Here is a 17,663-nt window from a genome sequence, read left to right as displayed (position 1 = left end):
GGCTGCCGCCCCGTCCCTTCGCGGAGACGGGCCCCGCGGGACCGGCGTGCGGGGGGCTGTCTCTCGGGCGAGGTCGGTTGAGACCTCGTGAAATTTGCTTTTTTTTATTACGGTGTCGGAGCGTGATGGACGGCGCAGAAGGGTCCCGCCGGTAGCTAAAACCGGGTGGAAAATCCAGCAAGCAGCAGCGTGTAAGCAGGGGTGTTTTCAGGCCTGTCAGAAACGTTGTCCCGTTATGTCCCCGCGCTTCCCTCACGGCTGGGCGCTGCCCCTCGTGAGGGACTGGAAGGCTTTTGTCAGTTGTGCTGGTGCGGGAGCGTGAGAAATACTGAATTCGTCCGATAAGTAGGAAAAAATGATGCTTCTTTTTTTTTTTTTCCTCCTGAAAACGTTAGAAGATGACAAAGTTCCGAAAATGTTGCGAAGAGCCCTGGCCCAGCTGTCGCTGAGCAGCATGAAGTCTGCAAACGTATGCATCGGTCGTCCAGTCTTGCTTACCTCTGCGGGTGGGCGACAGGAGGTGAGGCTCTTCTTCCTGCAAGTGCTTTTCTCGTGCTTTCCGTGTGTCCCTGGTGTGTTCAATAGGGACCGAAGTGGAGCATGCATTGGGAAAGATAATGAATGTGCTTTTCCATGTTTTCTACACTGTAGTTACATCTTTATTCTCAGTACTGGCAAAAAAAAAAAAAAAATCTATGCTGCTGATTTTTTTCAAGGAATTTATAAGTCATGCGTGTGCATATATAATATACGACACATGTATTTTATTTGCAAAGAAAGAGTATAGCCTTCACTTTTCTTTCTTCATTGATTTGTCATATTTCCTAGTCAGCACAGTGTATGCTTTTGTGTCATCTGCAAAATGTGTCAAGTCTTGGTGAAATTTTTTTACCTCCTTTGTAGGCAAAATAGAACCCCTTCCTTCTTGAAAAGTGCCTTGGATGATACCTTAAGAATGCAGTGCTACTTGTATCTTACTCTGTGGCACCAGGTTTTACCCTCATCCTTCCCTCTCGGCCCATGCTTTTTGTAACAAAACATTGCTTGCTTTAAGTGGAAGACTGGAAATGGTATGTGGGGGAAATCTCTGACAGTTGCTTGCTTTGAAACTCTTCCCAGGTCTGTACTGCTTGGCCCACCACAGGCTTTCCAGGTGGCAAAGTTGGGCTGAGTGAAACCACGCAGAAGAACCTGAAAGTAAATCCAGGTGATGCTGTCACTGTGCAGCCTGTGACTGGTGCAGTCATCCAGGCAGAGGAAGTCGATGTAAAGTTGAGGTATGCAACTTGTTATAACCTAGTGATGTACTGTGAGGTGTCTGCTTTGCACTGCAGACTCTTACATCTTAGAAGGTGCTATTTTTCTTTCTTGCTTTGATGGAATTAGTACCTAGACGAAGTCAAAGATGTGCAGATGTTCCTAGTATTAAGACTAAAGTTTAGTAACCGGTGGCTAACTGCTACCTCCTCTGTGGGTGGTGGGGTGGCTCAACTTGTTGAACAAAATCTCAACTGAGTGGTGCTGTTGTGGAGAATATACTAAGCTCATTAGTCTTATGAGATTCTTCATTTTACATTAAATTAATGAAGAGTAATGATAGCCCAGCATCTCCTGAAGCAGAGGTCAAGCTGCCTGTGTTGCATTTGCAGTAGACAGGGGTGTATAGCTGCATGATCAAGGCAGATTCCTTAACTTATAAGTCACTTGTAAAGAATGAGGATGATCTCTGTGCACAGAGCTGATGTCAGGTTAGAAGAAGCCCGTGTTGCTGCTCTTAAGAAATATGCTGCAAACTCCTGAGAAGTCCTGCTGCGGTTAAGAGAACTACTGGCTGACAGGTTGAGGAGAGTGAAGTGAATTTTTTTTTTTAACCACTTCCCTTCAAAACTTCACCTTTGTATATGTGTGGTTTTGTGCTCTGCTTTTATTTACTGGAATATTTTTTACAATTGGAAACTCTGGGGTATGTTTTTGTTTTTTAATTGAAATTCACCCAAAAAAGGGAGCAAAGGGTACAAATCACAGTTGTCTTGAAATCATGAATGCTCTGAGAAATTAGTAGTTTATTGATCTGCTGAATGACTTCCTGTATTTGTCATTGTCATAACATTCCAGAGAGTCAGCATTTGGGTTGATGCAGAATCTGATTATGGTAATTTCCTAAAGTTATTTTACAGTTGCTTTTGAAAGTGTCCTGACACTTCAATTTCAATAAATTAACATCACTTCCCTGTCAAACCTCTGTTTTCAAACATGGCGTTGTCATTGTCCATTTTAAGGGGTAGATGCTGTTTTCCAGCATACCAACTCTCAGAAACATTGGTGAGGCAATCTTGCTTTTTATCAGCAATATAGCCAGTTTACCATTATATTTTTTGCTGGTTAGCATACAATGTGCAGCCAAGTTGACTTCCTGGCCCCAGCTTTCTTTGACCTCCATGCCTCTCTTCTCACCAGAAAATGAAAAAAATTGTATTGTTCAGCTAATTTAATCCTATAGGAAGCGTTACTATTATTACATACTGTTGAGCTATGGAGATGGTTGAAAACACTCATTTCATTAAAAAACCAACCCCACATGAAATAAACCTAATCTGTTTCTATTTCCCTGTATTAATATGCAATGTATTCTTTCTTTAAAGCTGTAACTTCTACTGAAATACAAACTAAGGATGAGGTTGGAGGAATTGCATGTAACTTCTGAAATATTTATGATTACCGTGATTTTTTTTTTTTTTGAAACTTTTCCACAGCCAGAGCTTTCCCTCTCAGCCAGAGTCGGGCTCTGAGGGTGGTTATACATATGTACCACCAGATTAAAAGACTCATAAATGACTGTTTTTCTAGAATTACTGTAGGAGAGAAAACATGAAAACTGTAATTGGTTTTAAGCATATTAATTAACTACAAACCATAGTGCCATCCTCTCATGTCAGAATGTAAATTATTAAAGGAATAAATGGAAATCCTATTATTCGGGTACTGCCTAGGTATCTAGACACTTTCCAGGTGTAGTTCATTCTCTGAAAATTAATACCTCTGTGGAGGTTGCTTGCATGCATGATTTAGCTTTTTCTTCCAGTTAAAAAGTCAGTCCCCAACCACAGACTCTGAGAATGTAATAGAGTATGTGTTTTTCAGGAACAGCTGTTATATTTTGAGAGCTCTTTTTTTTTCCCTCAACTCCCTTTCTTGATCAGTAGAATGGAGAAACAGGTTTTTATTTCTAGGTTTAGAGCTCTCCCTGTTGATCACACTTACTTGCAGCAGCTGTGTCTGCTTTGAATCTGCCTTTGGTGCCGCTGCTGTTCAGCTCTTGGTATAGTGCTTTTCATCAGATTGGCCTGGAGGGGTAAATCCTAAGGAATTAAAAAAAAAAAAAGAAATTGTTTACTGGGCTTTAATAAAAGGTAAAGCCACAAATGAAACACAAAAAAAGATTGTACGGATAAACCATCACTGAAAAAAATGATTGACTCGCCACAGCCTTATACATTGCAGCATGTCTGAGGAGGAGGGAGCGTTAATGATGTCTGTGCTTTCAGTGAGTTGTAGATGTGATGTAAAATGTCTTAATGTGAACACCAGAGAAAGACGTTCACATAAGATACATTTTACCTTTCACTTGCTTTGGGCTAAGAACGCATGTGTTCAGTTGTGCGTTAAACCCCAGTGATGAGACCGTGTTTGAGAAAATGCTGTAGGCCAGGGCTGGTGGGGGAAGTGGCTTAAGATTTATCTGTTGAGTCACTTAAACTCGATTAAATAAGAGTAGAAAATGTGTTGTGGGGAAAACTTGTACTTTTTTGGTAGTGGATGTGCAGTAGTTAAGACATGCACAGTTTTGCAAGTGCTCAAGACGCTAGTTTAATCAGTAAAAGATGTGTATGTGTGTTTGCAGGGCTGACACACCTATGTTACCTGTAACTTTTCCAGTTCAGTAAATGTAGCAATGGCTGTTCTGCCTAGTGAGATAAGAAGCATGCGTTCCAGATTTGTAATCTTAAGAAATGATAAATATGACTTATGATATTGCTTATTACAGCATTTTGTATGGAAAAAATAACCCCAAATTAAATACGTACACTTCTTTTGTTACTGTGTGTCTAATACCTTCAGAGTAAAGATGATACTATCTGAAGACTGTGAAGTGCTCATACATCTTTTCTCTTTGGGGGGTTAAATCACATACTATAAAATAGGTGGTATTCATCATCCTGGTGCCTTAGTGGTACGGACTCTTTAAGTAGTTACAGCTTGGAAAAATATTTTCTTTTTTCTTCCTGCCATAGGGACAAAGATGCCACCATTAATGCCGAGGAAATGTCTGTCTGTCTACTGAGAAACCTAGGTATAAGTTGTGCTGCTTCTCTTTTGATTGTTTAATTTTTGTAGTAGGTAACAACTTTTGGATAGAAAAGCAAACAGTTTCCTTTTATGTTCTTAATCAAGGGCTTATGCTAAAACAGAGGACGTTATTCTGCTCACACTTCTTTTAGGGATCTGTTTTCTTTGGGCTAAATAATTTTGCTATGTTATAAATATCTAATTTGCGTTAATTCTGGTTCCATTCCTTCTGCCCACTATACATGTTGCCGGTTCAAGTTATGGTTGTTCAGCAGCTGTTGCTGGCCTTCTGGCTGATACTGTGATGCACTTCAGAGTTTACTTGCACTGTGAAGAAAAGTGCAGTACTACGCATTAAAAACAAGATAAGGGATATCTTGATTACGGATCAGTATTAACATGAAATGTGGATGTGGCGCTTCAGGACATGGTTTAGGAGACATGGTGGCACTGGACTAATGGTTGGACTTGATGATCTTGAAGGTCCTTTCCAACCTAGTCATTCTGTGATTCTGTGAAATCCCATACTCTGAATCTTTTTTTATGCTTGATGGTAAATAAGCAAAATTGCTATTCATTGGGTGGTAGATATGTGTAAATAAGGCAAAAAAGCAAGGTGAATTATTCAAGGTGTTGCTACTCAAAGCACTTGCTACAAATAGTTCAACTCAAAGGGAATACTCTGGCTTAGGAATTAGTAACAGTATTGCTATGCTAATAAGCAGGAAACATGAACTGTGTTCTGAATTAATGAATTTGGCTGTAAATAATAAATCTTGTTTACATTTTTGCCTTTGTTTTTTTTGTGCCTGTAGGGTGCATTTGGATCACGTTTCCTAATCTTTCTCTGGCAACGCAAAGGCTAAAACCTTACTTTTTTTTTTTGGGCCACAACTCTCAAAGAAGTTGGGCTAAAGATGAAACGCTGTGAACCTATAAGGCACACAGCAAATAGAAAATTTTTACTTCTTACAATACTAATTGCATAATCTCCCTTCGTATGCTGCATGAAATTTTAAAAGCTCAAATTAATGATGAGCTTAGTATGAGAGATTACATAAAATACTGACAAATGTTTACGTGGTAGAGTCTGCTTGTGTACAAAATTATTATTTAAGTTACCTGAAATTAACTTACTACCTTTTTGTTACGTTAATTTATAGCCCTCTTTAGGCTTCCTGATAAAGAATTATTCTGATAGAAGAATGTCTGAATGTTATGAATGTTATTGCTGCCAAAGTAGCTTGAAATCTCTTTTTCTGAGTCTTGTTTTGTTTTGTTTTTATCTTCTCATAGATGGGAAAATAGTTTTACCAGGAAACCTCTTGGCTTTCACTTTCTATGGCAAACTTTGTAACATCATGGTGATGAAAGTGAAAGGAACTGATGGTGCAGAACTGTCTGCCCCGGGCAGTGCCATTTCCAGTGGTACGCATGAGCCAGACCTTGAAAGATCTGACTTGGAGATGAGTACGTTAGATTTGTCCTTCCAGCTTGGCAAGATGGACATTGATGTTAGTCCAGAGGCTGCATCTATGAGCACACCAAGCAAACCGACGGATCCAGATTCACCAGTTACACCCAGTTCTGTTGTGGCAGCCAGTGGTCAAGACTCTGGTCAGGCAGGTAAAACCTACAGCAAGGGAGATGGTGCAGACTTCACCGATGACGAGTTGGCTGGGAAAGGATGCAGCGAGGAACTCCCGGTAACTGGCAAAACTGGAGCAATAAGCAATACAGATGTGTTTTATTTCATTTCTTCAAGAACTAGAATCAATTTTACTGAAACGAGGACCAGTGTAGCAGAAGACGGTGGTTGTGAATCCCGAGTCACCTATGATATGATAGGAGGTTTAAGCAGCCAGCTCAAAACTATTAGAGAAACAGTTGAAGTGCCCTTGAAGCAAGCTGAACTGTTCAAGAGTTACGGTATGATGCCTAAGAGTTGGCTTTCTTCATCTGATGCTAGTTTTTATTAACTCTAACATTACCTTTTTTCTTTTAAACCAAGTTATTCCAGGAGTATGCACTGAATTTTATGTAATACTGATCTGGTACACTTGTGTGTCCGAAGAATGTCAAACTGTTTTATAATTGTACTGTGTGAATACTATGAAAATATTATGATTAGCTTGTGTGAAAAATAATTGAGTAGGAAAGAGAGATGTGTCTCTAAGAAAATTCAGGTATCATGAGCAGAATTTATAGCAAATAGGAAAGACTTCTATACTTGGGCATTTGAAAGGTGCAGATGTTTGTCTTGTCATAAGATTTTAATTTGTTTTGGTAGAGTGAACTATTTATATTTTTTAAGTTGAGAAAAACAGTTGAGAGAAAAGCCAGACTAATTCTTCTGCTGTTTTTATTCCTGTGTTTTGGAGGGTTCCTGCAAAATCTTAAGGAAGTGTTTGAGGCTGTTTACTCAAACTGCTCAGCATGTGTAGTATGGAATTGCAGGGTGGGAAAAAATAACACTATTACTATTGCCATGTATAAAGTTGTATCTAACGTATATATGAACTTAGAGGATTTTTGTGATGGCTGTACTGTGTATTTGTCACAAATGGATATGTGCATAAAGCAGGCATGTCTGCTCATTGTACTTGTCTAGGTGTGCATCACTGTGAGACAGGGCTCTTAGCTATACCTATTTCTTTAATATCATGTCTTTAAGGCTTTTTATTTCTTTGCCTTACATTTTCCCATGCAGACGTTTTAGGGAGGAAGGGGTTTCAGTGATGACTGGGACAATTTCCATAAGACACTGGTGGCTTTTCCGGTGTGTTTTGCTTGGGCGTGATCGGCAGGTGTCAGTGGGCTGGTGTGAGGTGTCTTCATCCACATGTGGTCCAGCTCAGTTCGCTGACCTCCAGCCTCAGTATCACTGCATGGTTTTGTGTTAGCGGGAAGGTTGCTTCAGCATCAGTGTCCTTCATACTTAGTCCCAAAAGTGCTTGACCAGATTCTTTACTAATTGCATGAGAGATGACTCTGTTTCCTCACCAGCTACAAAGCTTTAGTAACCATCCAAACGTTGAGAGTCCTTGTCCGCTTGTGGGGGGCGAGGCTGTCAGTTGAGGCGAGACCTTTGGTTCAACAGCTCTGTTTCTTGCCAGTACCAGAAACACCACATGAGGGAGCAGCACGTGCTTTAATGGGCTGTTGTAAAGTAACCTGTCTGTAAAGGCACTTTATTTCTATTCTCTGTCAGTTTGCAGATAATTATTTTCTTTTTGAATATATTTGTTCCTAAGATTCGGGCTTTCTGTCCATGCCATCTGTATTATTCTCTCCACCATTGGGATGTGACCTGCCCTTTGAGCGTCATGCCCTGTCTGGTAGCACAGTACCCAACCGGTGTTTTGTTCTTTGGTCATGTTTCAGCAACGTCTTTGGTGCCGGGGTCAGTCCTTTGTCAAACATTTCTCTCTTCTTTTTGCTTTCTAATTTTTCACCTTCTGTTTTTGGCTTTGTGGCCGTTTAATTTGGCTTTGCTGGTCTGAAATTTGGTTTTTTTTGCTCTTTACCTGGGATCATAATATTACTTCATGCAGTTACCTGTAGTTTCTGTGCAGCTTTAACTGTATGCAGTAGTACCTTGTTCTTCTAGCGTCCCTCGTGTTCTATGCCTGAATGTTTCTGTTGGTTTCAGCTCTTAACGTTTGCCATTAAAGAGGCAAATTCATCTTTTTGATGTGTATTTTTCATCTTTTTGTAAATATACTTGAATCAAGGCTCACAGTAAGTCTGAATTTATTTGGAGTGTTGAAGTGAAGTGGTTTTCTGATGTTGGAAATTTGTAATAATGACACTGTAATCATGAATAAGTAATCATGAATAACTTAATAAAGTACACTAATGGATGTTAGGTACTTAGTCCAATAAGTTTTTTTTGGAAAAAACCCCAAACCAACAAACACCACAAAGCATAGGGAGAATTACAATGTTGAACTACTGAAAAATATAATGATTTAAATAGCTGCTTTTTAAACAGAATTATTTGGACTTTAAAAGTAAAAAATGTAGATGTATGTCTCATAAGAGTGCTCTACCTACTGAAACCCTACAGTTTTATCAGGACCATATTCTTCTGTTAAAAGAAGCTAATGCTGGTGTCAAGTTTTAATCAGTAATAACTGGGACAGAGAAATGTGCAAGTGCAGGTTGTTCAGACTGGCATTTATCACAAATAACTTTCTTCTCTGTGTTGTGTGCTTGTTTAAAGGAATCCCTCCTCCTCGAGGAGTGCTATTATATGGCCCTCCTGGTACTGGGAAGACTATGATTGCCAAAGCCATTGCAAATGAGGTTGGTGCTCATGTTACCGTTATTAATGGTCCTGAAATAATAAGCAAGTAAGTCTACCCGATGTATTTTCATTAATTCTATAAGTATATTAGCCCAAAATCTGTCCTGGCATCTGTCCATTGTGGATAGATGCAGATATAGAATTGGCTATGGGCTATCTGCCCAAGAGAGTCAAACAAATGGGAAAGGGTTCTCGTAAGTAGGGCTTATGTTTCTTCTTGTAGTAAAAGAGGTTTATTGGATTTGGCCAAGAAATTTGTGTAAGGCACGGACTAAATTAAGCGGGGACTAAAACTGCATCTGCAATTGCTTGTTAGTTGTGCAACAAGAAGAGTGACTTGTTAAAGCATATTTGAAATTAAAAGATGATACTGCACAGATTAATGTCTCCAAGGAACTAATTTTTTTTTTGTTCTTTAAAAATATAGATGAAATTTTCTAACACAGAAGAGAGAAGCTTTTCCCTTTATTCTTTTTTCTATTCACAAGATGATTATGTCTTTGCCTCTGGCCCATTTTGCCTCAATTTCTTGTACCATATGGAAATAAAGGTTATTGTGTATTTGCATATACTTTGGGACTTTGAAAGGGTGCGCTGTGGCTTTTTGGAACACATGAGCTGTAATTCTCCAAGTTGCCTGGAAAAGACCAAAAAAATGTTTTTTATTAAAATATTTTAATTATTATAGGTTTTATGGGGAGTCTGAATCAAGATTGCGTCAGATATTTGCTGAAGCTTCTCTGCGGTATGTCCTTTCGGATAATTTTATTCGCGCTCTCTTATTTGCGGTATCGGTTCCAGCGTTAATGTTCTTAAAAGAAAAACATTTGCAAGAATCTTTGAATTGTAATTCTTTCCTGCAGTGGTTTTTAAAAGGAAATAAATTTGTTTATATAGAGCTTAGCTAGAAGGAAAGCAGTGAAATTCTAGTATGCCTATTAAATGCTTTTGGACACTACCTTTTTTAAGGGACTGTTACAGATGGTGCCAAGTCGCTCAATTGGTATCATTAGTGTATTGTATGCTTGTTTCAACAGATGGAAGTATGAGCCAGAGTTTCACCTGGATCCAAATTTTTCTGTCTAGTTTTATCTTTAGAGTCCAGTGTAATACTGTGCTGAGACATGGACGCCAGCTCTAAATGAGCTCCAATGAGCATGCCTCGGGACTAGGGTGGTACTCTGCCCAAATTTATTAGACCTGGTTAAGACAGACTTTAGACTTCCAGATGATTGGTGTTCATAATACATTAGCAAAAGGCTAGCACATACTCTATTTGTTCAAGTGGCAAATAAAACGCTGTCGTTTTACTCATGAATTGGTATATTTAGTGTTGAGGCTTTAGGAGAAAGTCACAGAAAGGTAGATTGATAGGTCATCTTAAAGGTATTAGTTGTCTAATATATTAGTCAGTTTAGTTATCTCTTTGAGTAACACCATATTCAAAGCTGAATTTCAGTTGCTTAAAAGAGTGAGATGCTTGTTAATTTTTGCAGGAACTGGATGTTCTCCATAAACAGCTTTGCAGTTCTCTGTCTTGGTATTTTAAATCTCTCTGAGAACTTTAACATTTTTTCCTTCTTTTTTTTCCAGTAGCCCCTCCATTATATTTATAGATGAGTTGGATGCACTCTGTCCAAAGAGAGAAGGGGCTCAGAATGAAGTTGAAAAGAGAATTGTTGCTTCATTGCTGACACTAATGGATGGCATTGGCTCAGTAAGTAGGCTGTATTGAAGCAATCAATGTGTATGAGGACTAGCTGAACAAAGTAATTTTGCTTCTATAATGCAGCCAATTTTAGATGCCCTATTTGGGAGAAAAGAAAATAGGCTTAGGTGAGACTTCATATAGTAATCTAATACTTTATTGGAAGCTAAGCAGAAGACACAGGAGGGGAATATCTCCTGATAACTGCGATTAAAAGAAAGTAAGCTTTCTTACATTTACTGTCTTTCCTTTGCCTTCTCCCACTCTTGTAGCTTTGCAGATAAAACTGAAATTTTAGTGATAGCCCATCATTGACCTAAGCCAGGTATTTTTAATTGCTCTGAAATCAAAGTAATAGAAATACTTCTGGTGATATGTAGGCTGCATTATTAAAGGCAACAACAACTATTTGTTGCTTTAGAGCTCGTATCAGGATTTTAGTGTGTGTAATAGTGGGAACAGTAAGCAAGAAGTATGTTTATAAGCTGTGTGACATTTAATTGTATTTTAAAATTAGTCTTTTGTGGTGTTTGATGCCTTCAGGAAGGCAGTGAAGGGCAGCTCTTGGTACTTGGGGCCACTAATCGTCCTCATGCACTGGATGCAGCACTGCGCAGGCCTGGACGTTTTGATAAAGAGATAGAAATTGGAATTCCTAATGCCCAAGACCGTCTGGACATACTCCAAAAGCTTCTCAAGAAAGTTCCCCATTCCCTCACAACAGCAGAGTTGGCACAACTGGCTGATAGTGCACATGGTTATGTGGGTGCAGACTTAGCAGCCTTGTGCAAGGAAGCAGGTAAGACTTTGCGTATCTTATTTAGGATCTTACTTTATTGTTAGTCTCTTTATTTTGTGTACTAATAGCTTTTAAAACAATGAGATTTAGTTAATTTTTATGTCAAAGAAAATATAGCCAAGCATGAAATATGAGCAACACCAGTCTGTTCCTGGGCAGATTAGAAAAACTCTTTGAGTATTAATAGATTTTAAAATTGAACGTTAACATTAATAACACTGGGGAATCTCCTGTGCCATTTCTAGCATATTAGATAGCTAGTTGTCTCTTGGTAAACCAGTGGTTTAGTGAGTTAACTGACATATCCCTAAAAGTTTTTGTACTACAGAGCCTACCCCTTCCGTACAAAAATCCCAAGTCACTCAGGCTAGACAGAATTGTTAAGGTTGGAAAAGACCTTTAAGATCAAGTCCAGCTGTCAACCCAACACCACCATACGCACTAAACCATATCCTGAAGTGCCACGTCCGCACATTTTTTTGAATAGTTCCAGTGATGGTGACTCCACCACCTCCCTCCATTGGCCTGTTCCAATGTTTGACCACTTTCTCAGTAAAGAAATTTTTCCTAATATCTTGTCTAAACCTCCCCTGGTGCAACTTGAGGCCATTTCCTCTCCCTCTCTTGGTAGTTACTTGGGAGAAGAGACCAACACCCACCTCACCACAACCCCCTTTCAGGTAGTTGTAGAGAATAAGGGCTCTCCTCAGCCTCCTTTTCTCCAGACTGAACAACCCCAGTTCCCTCAGCCGCTCCTCACAAGACTTGCGCTCCAGACCCCTCACCAGCTTCATTGCCCTTCTCTGTACATGCTCCAGCAACTCAATGTTCTTCTTCTAGCGAGGGGCCCACACAGGATTCAAGGTGCGGCCTCACCAGTGCCGAGTACAGGGGCACGATCACTTCCCTACTCCTGCTGGCCACACTACTCCTGATACAGGCCAGGACGCTGTTGGCCTTCTTGGCCACCTGGGCACACTGCCGGCTCATGTTCAGCCGTCTGTCAACCAGCACCCCCAGGTCCCTTTCCGCCAGGCAGCTCTCCAGCCACTCCTCCCCAAGCCTGTAGCGTTGTGTGGGGTTGTTGTGGCCGAAGTGCAGGACCCTGCACTTGGCCTTATTAAACCTCATACAGTTGACCTCGGCCCTTCGATCCAGCCTGTCCAGATCCCTCTGCAGAGCCCTCCTGCCCTCCAGCAGATCAACACTCCCACCCAATTTGGTGTCTTCTGCAAACTTGCTGATGGAGTACTCGATCCCCTCATCCAGATGATCAATTAAGATATTAAACAAGACCGTCCCCAGTACTGAGCCCTGGGGAACACCGCTTGTGACCAGACACCAGCTGGATTTAACTCTGTTCACCAGACAGCTTGTCCTTGTTCCCAGGATGTTGAGACTGTCGGCCTGTGCGGTGTTTGCTGTGGCTCCCTTATGTATTTTGTGCCTGTATTTCATTTGCCTGCAGATGAGGAGCTTGTGACAGGGGCTGAGGGACTTCATGAACCTGGGTCAGGTTGTGCGGTGGAGCTGGGACAGCTGGTGAGCATAACCTGAGCCGGGGGCTGGAAAGTCTCCCTTGGCCTCCAGTACAGGCGTAGCCCTGGAGAATTATCCATGCATCATGTAGCCAGGGTTCAGTATGTTCCAGGGAATACTTAAACACGAGTTCATTTCTGTTTTCATTGGATGAAATATTAAAAGTATGCTCTACCAATTCTTACATTTTGATAGAATGCGTTTACGCGGTTTAAGTGTTGGCCGTAAAATGAGCAACCTTTTAAAACAGTCTAGTCAAAATATGACTCTTCATCTCTGCTTGCGCATATTTGCTCCCTTGTAGTTAGCAAATACATATTTGCTGTATGTGCTGGTTACTTTTATTTCCTTTGGCACTGGGACAGCTTCCTCTGGCAGTGGCACAGTGCATGGTTAATGCTTGCATCAGAATTAACTATGGAGATGACAGAAGTTTTATTAGGGGTGATGGCACCTGGAACAGCAAGGTTTTTACTTGACGGTTTCCAGAATTTTTAAGGGATAGTTCTCAAATTTGTGGACTTTTGTGTGAATCAAGAAGAAAAAATATGTGTGGACATATGCACAATATGCAAAAATATGTATTCTTTTGATAGTGCTCTTCTGTTGGATTTGGTTGTGTTTTAAGCTCTGTTTTAAGTTAGAAAACATTGTTTTTGAAAAAAATATATACAAACAGGAACAAAAAAGTTTATCTTTTTTATTTTCCTTCCTCGGTGTTTTTGAAAGCCTGTCAGTCTGCCTGTGTCACAGTCCTCACATAGTAAATACTTTACTAATGTAATCTAAAATTTTCAGTGAAAAGTGTTGTGGTTTCAATTCCAAACATGGCCCAGCCTAGGCTTTACTTGTGCATGTGCACATCGATTCTGGACACTTCAAAATCCATCTGCAACTAGGAAATGTTTATCCACTTCATGAGCGCCTTTTAGAAAATAAATTTTGAGTGTTTTCCAAATTGAGCATTACGTGCGATGTAGATCCGAAGCTTCTGGTATCTACCTGCAACCGATTGCAGGACACACTGTTGTCTGGGAGCTTTGCATCCAAAAGCGGTGCTGCAAATGAGGGAAGGAGGATGTCTCCTTTCTATTGATTTTTCCTGAAGTTTGAACCCATTTCCTTGTTATTTGTTAACTTGGAGTGACCTCTGCTGGGGAGAATACAGTCCAGCGCCGTTAACTCTTTGCAACCTGCATATATATTTCAAAATTGTTGCAGAAGTATAATTCAGTCAAAGTATTACATAAACTGAATTTAAGTTGCTTGTGGTTAAGGAATGTTCTTAGTTGGAGTCTTTTTTTTTCTGATTAAGCTCTCAATATCTTATTTTTATATTAAATTTTCAACACCTTGTAAAATATTACTGCTTTCGCCAGAGTTAAACTTAGAAAAGACTAGCTTTTATGAGGTAATATTTCTCCTCAGTGCAGCAAGGTTATTCCATATGGCAAATTTTCCAGTGTTTTGTCTAGTCTTGTTTGTTGTTCCAAGCAGTGGGCTTCTATTGCTTCACTTACGAAACTGTGCCATGGGCCAAGATAGCTTGCTGTCCAGGAATGCTTTCTGATATTCAGCCTAAGTTTTTCTTGTCTAGTTTTATCCCATTATTTCTGTTTACATGCTTGTATAACACGTTCAGTCTCCCTCCTTAGTGTTTACACCCTGCAGATATCTCTAGGCTGTTCTCATGTCCCCTACCTCCTCGTTCATTACTGAGCCAAACTATAAATATTTAGTTCTTTTAATCTTTCCTCATAAATAAGTCCTTCCTGCCTTCTCAGAAATTATGTTGATTTTCTCTGAACTCTCTCCAGTTTGTCAATAACCTTTTGGTAATGTAAGGCTCAGAATTGAACATAATATTTCGCATATATGACAACATAAAACGTGATATAAGCATATAGTTAAGACTGCTGGTGCGCATTTCTAAATAAACGAAATGCTTAATAGTCAGACAATATCTGAGTTGAGTTCTTTCACAAATTTTAAGGTTATTTGTGCCACCTTTGCACATGATGTGTGTAAATAACAGGTGAAACGTGGAAACTAATTTAGAAATTTAGAAGCAGGAATTCTGAACTCAGAAATACATGTTCAGTTTTCAGTACAAGATTATTGTCACTTGGCTAATCGTATTGCACTAGTGGTCTTTGGGAGACTCTTGAGTCCTAGTTACCCCGTTTATATCTTTGGGTGCTTCATTTGTGGCTGGAAAGCCTTGAAAGTTTACAAGCTAAATATGTTTATATTCTTAATACAAAGCTTACATCATTTCCAAAGCACCCATCCTTCCTTATCTTTATACTTCAACTCTTTTTTTTCTTTTTTTTTTTTGACACATGTATAATATTGTGTATATACTACTTACATAAACCAAGGGTGTAGTAATTAATGTATCATGATAAATGTAGGAATCATAGGGCTATGATAGGCAAACCTTTCATTTTTGCATCTATAGTTAGGTTTCTGAAGATACTTCAATTGTAAAAGCTTTGATGTTTGTCTTCTGTATAATTCTGGAGAACATGTGTTAATGAAAGGTAAATAGCTGTTATAAACATATTCCAACTGTTTTCTGGGCAGAAGTTGTTCTCCAGTGCAAGAATTGCTTGGTGGTACTTCTGGGGTCAGACAGGCAAGTTTTCTATTCTGTTCAGAAACTCTGTGCATTTTCATGGAAGTCATTAAGAAGTTTTAGGGGCCTTTAGTGTTCAGCTTGTCCTGAATGTTTCTAGGCCCCTGTGTATATGGTGTGTACAGAAATGCGGTGTTGTGTTTGCTAGAATGGGCAAGGAGAGGAAAGGTGGACAAGAAACCTGAAGAATCTGTGCGGTGTACTGTAGGCTTTTCCAGACAGGGTATTATGACCAAGCACCTGTGAAATATTTATATATGAAGGTTATAATAATCAGTTAAGAGTGTTTTTATTTGATCTGCTGAATTTTAAAAGTATTAGTGGATTTGTTTTTTCTTGCAATACCTTCTTTTTCTCTACTAAAGGCACAGTTATAGCTTATCACAAAATGAAACCACGGAGTTTTGTGACTTTATAGGAAAAATGCTAGGTATCGTGTAGCTTAGAGTATTGTTGTAACAGTTGACAACGGGGTGACAAGGATCAGCTCTGTGTGTGTATCTATCTCAGCCTTAATTGTGCGCAGAGTACTTGTATCCCCCCTCGCATGTTGAGCAAGTATTATTTGTTTGTCTTATAAATAACTATGGTTCTTCCAGCTAAATTAAAAGTAAAACTGGTATTTCTAACATGACAAGCATCACTAGCTTAGATGCGATATTTTCAGAATTAGTATACCTCATCTCTGTTCAAGGTTACATTATCTGTAGCGACTACATTGGAGAAATTGGGATTTGCTCTGATTCTGTACTGCCTAGCAATATGCTTGCAATTGCCACAATTAACTGCATGGTTTTGTATAGGTTAACAGCATAGTATGGAAAACCTGCAAATACCTTGATGGGCACTGGACCACATCCTGTGGACATCAGCTTGCAATGGGCTCCTCGTTGATATACTCTTGAGGACTTGAGTATCCTCTGAGGGATTCATCTGCACAGAATTCTTGACAAGAGGAGGGCTTAGTTATCTGGGCAGCTGAGAAAGAAAGTCATATTCTTAAGACTGGGAAAGGTCTACTGTGTCCTAAATTACGTAGTAGACTACCTTTTAGTGTAAAGAGCTGCCTTCTGAATTTTTATGTACAGCAGAGGCAGTGTCTAGAAGATAGACTCTGCCATATCCTTGCATATAATGTCAGTGTTTGTATGCCCCTGAGATCTTGTTGCTTCTGCTTTAATTAATTGACCACAATCTTTTATTAATTCCCTAAAAAAATTATAATGGTTTTAATTTAACAACTAAGATAAGCACTGCATTTTTTTGGGAAAAACACATGAAATGTTAATTATGTAGCAGGGACATGAATGGTATAAACTGTACTGAATGTTAGAAGATGCTTAGCAACAAAGTTTCCAAATATAGCAATTTATTATAAACTTAGCCTTCTATGGCTGCCTCTAGCATTTCAAGAGGGTGAATATAAATATAGCTTGATTTCTTCAAGAAGTGGGTTCAGTCATATTGTTTACAGAGAAAGGAAGTATTTGCTTTGTAACTCTTAGAATTTATCTTGAACATCCTTGTTCATTACACATAATTTCAGTGTGCTGATATAAAACACTTGGACTGTGATAAGATAGCATCATGAGGAGAGGAAGAACAAATGTCTTTGTTTAAATAGCGGTCTCTCTTGCAATAACATCTATTTCGTTCCAGTGAGGATGCTGCATTGCAACCACTGAAACTTTTGAGACTTTTGTGAAAGAAGCACTCATCACTTTGTTTTGCATCAAAGTCTTTTTGAATTGTCTGATTGTAATACATTTAAAGGTATCACCTTGGTTAGACTTTAGGATTATAACGGTTCACTGGCTTGAGCTGGCTGTTACAAAAAGCATTACAGAAATAAGAACTGAGCTACATCTTTGACCAATATGAATCAGCATTACTCTGATGAATCTGTGAAGCTGCTTGCATAGACATATGATATGGTCTGTTGTCTTATGTTCATAATTTTGAGAGCCCTGTTGTCTGGAGATCTCACTGTCTATGGTATTCATCTGTCCCTTTACCTCTGCGTTCTGATGAAACAGCTAGTATGGAGAGTCTTTATGCTGTTTAATTAATAGGTCTGTATATTGATTATATGTAGATATTAGATCTGTAAAAGTCTAAATTATTTAGGAGGATACTGTACTTGGCTTTTGTTGGAATTGGGAAGCTTCCTCCTGTATCTTTTACAACACAAAAAAGAGTTTCAGCAATCCACTTGCATTAAAAAGACCAAAAAAAAAAAAAGGCAATTGAAGGGCTGGCTCCTAGGTTTTTTGGTTTTCCCTGTAATTGATGGGGAAGTAAATTCCCCTGAAACACAGGAATG

General features: G+C 39.3%; 1 protein-coding gene across 1 annotated transcript in view; it reads left to right on the top strand.

Moving 5' to 3' along the window:
• The first annotated feature begins 235 nt into the window (after nucleotides 1-235).
• Nucleotides 236-17,663, top strand: part of SPATA5 (spermatogenesis associated 5) — a 178,600-nt gene continuing 161,172 nt past the window's right edge. The window contains 9 exon segments of the mRNA XM_010292540.1: nucleotides 236-308; nucleotides 396-520; nucleotides 1,120-1,277; nucleotides 4,293-4,351; nucleotides 5,644-6,276; nucleotides 8,573-8,702; nucleotides 9,345-9,401; nucleotides 10,250-10,373; nucleotides 10,908-11,163. Of these exon segments, the coding sequence (XP_010290842.1) occupies nucleotides 236-308; nucleotides 396-520; nucleotides 1,120-1,277; nucleotides 4,293-4,351; nucleotides 5,644-6,276; nucleotides 8,573-8,702; nucleotides 9,345-9,401; nucleotides 10,250-10,373; nucleotides 10,908-11,163 (1,615 nt within the window).

This window comes from Phaethon lepturus, unplaced genomic scaffold (assembly GCF_000687285.1).
Source record: "Phaethon lepturus isolate BGI_N335 unplaced genomic scaffold, ASM68728v1 scaffold3328, whole genome shotgun sequence".
Taxonomy (NCBI): domain Eukaryota; kingdom Metazoa; phylum Chordata; class Aves; order Phaethontiformes; family Phaethontidae; genus Phaethon; species Phaethon lepturus.
This window is presented reverse-complemented; position numbering and strand designations above follow the sequence as displayed.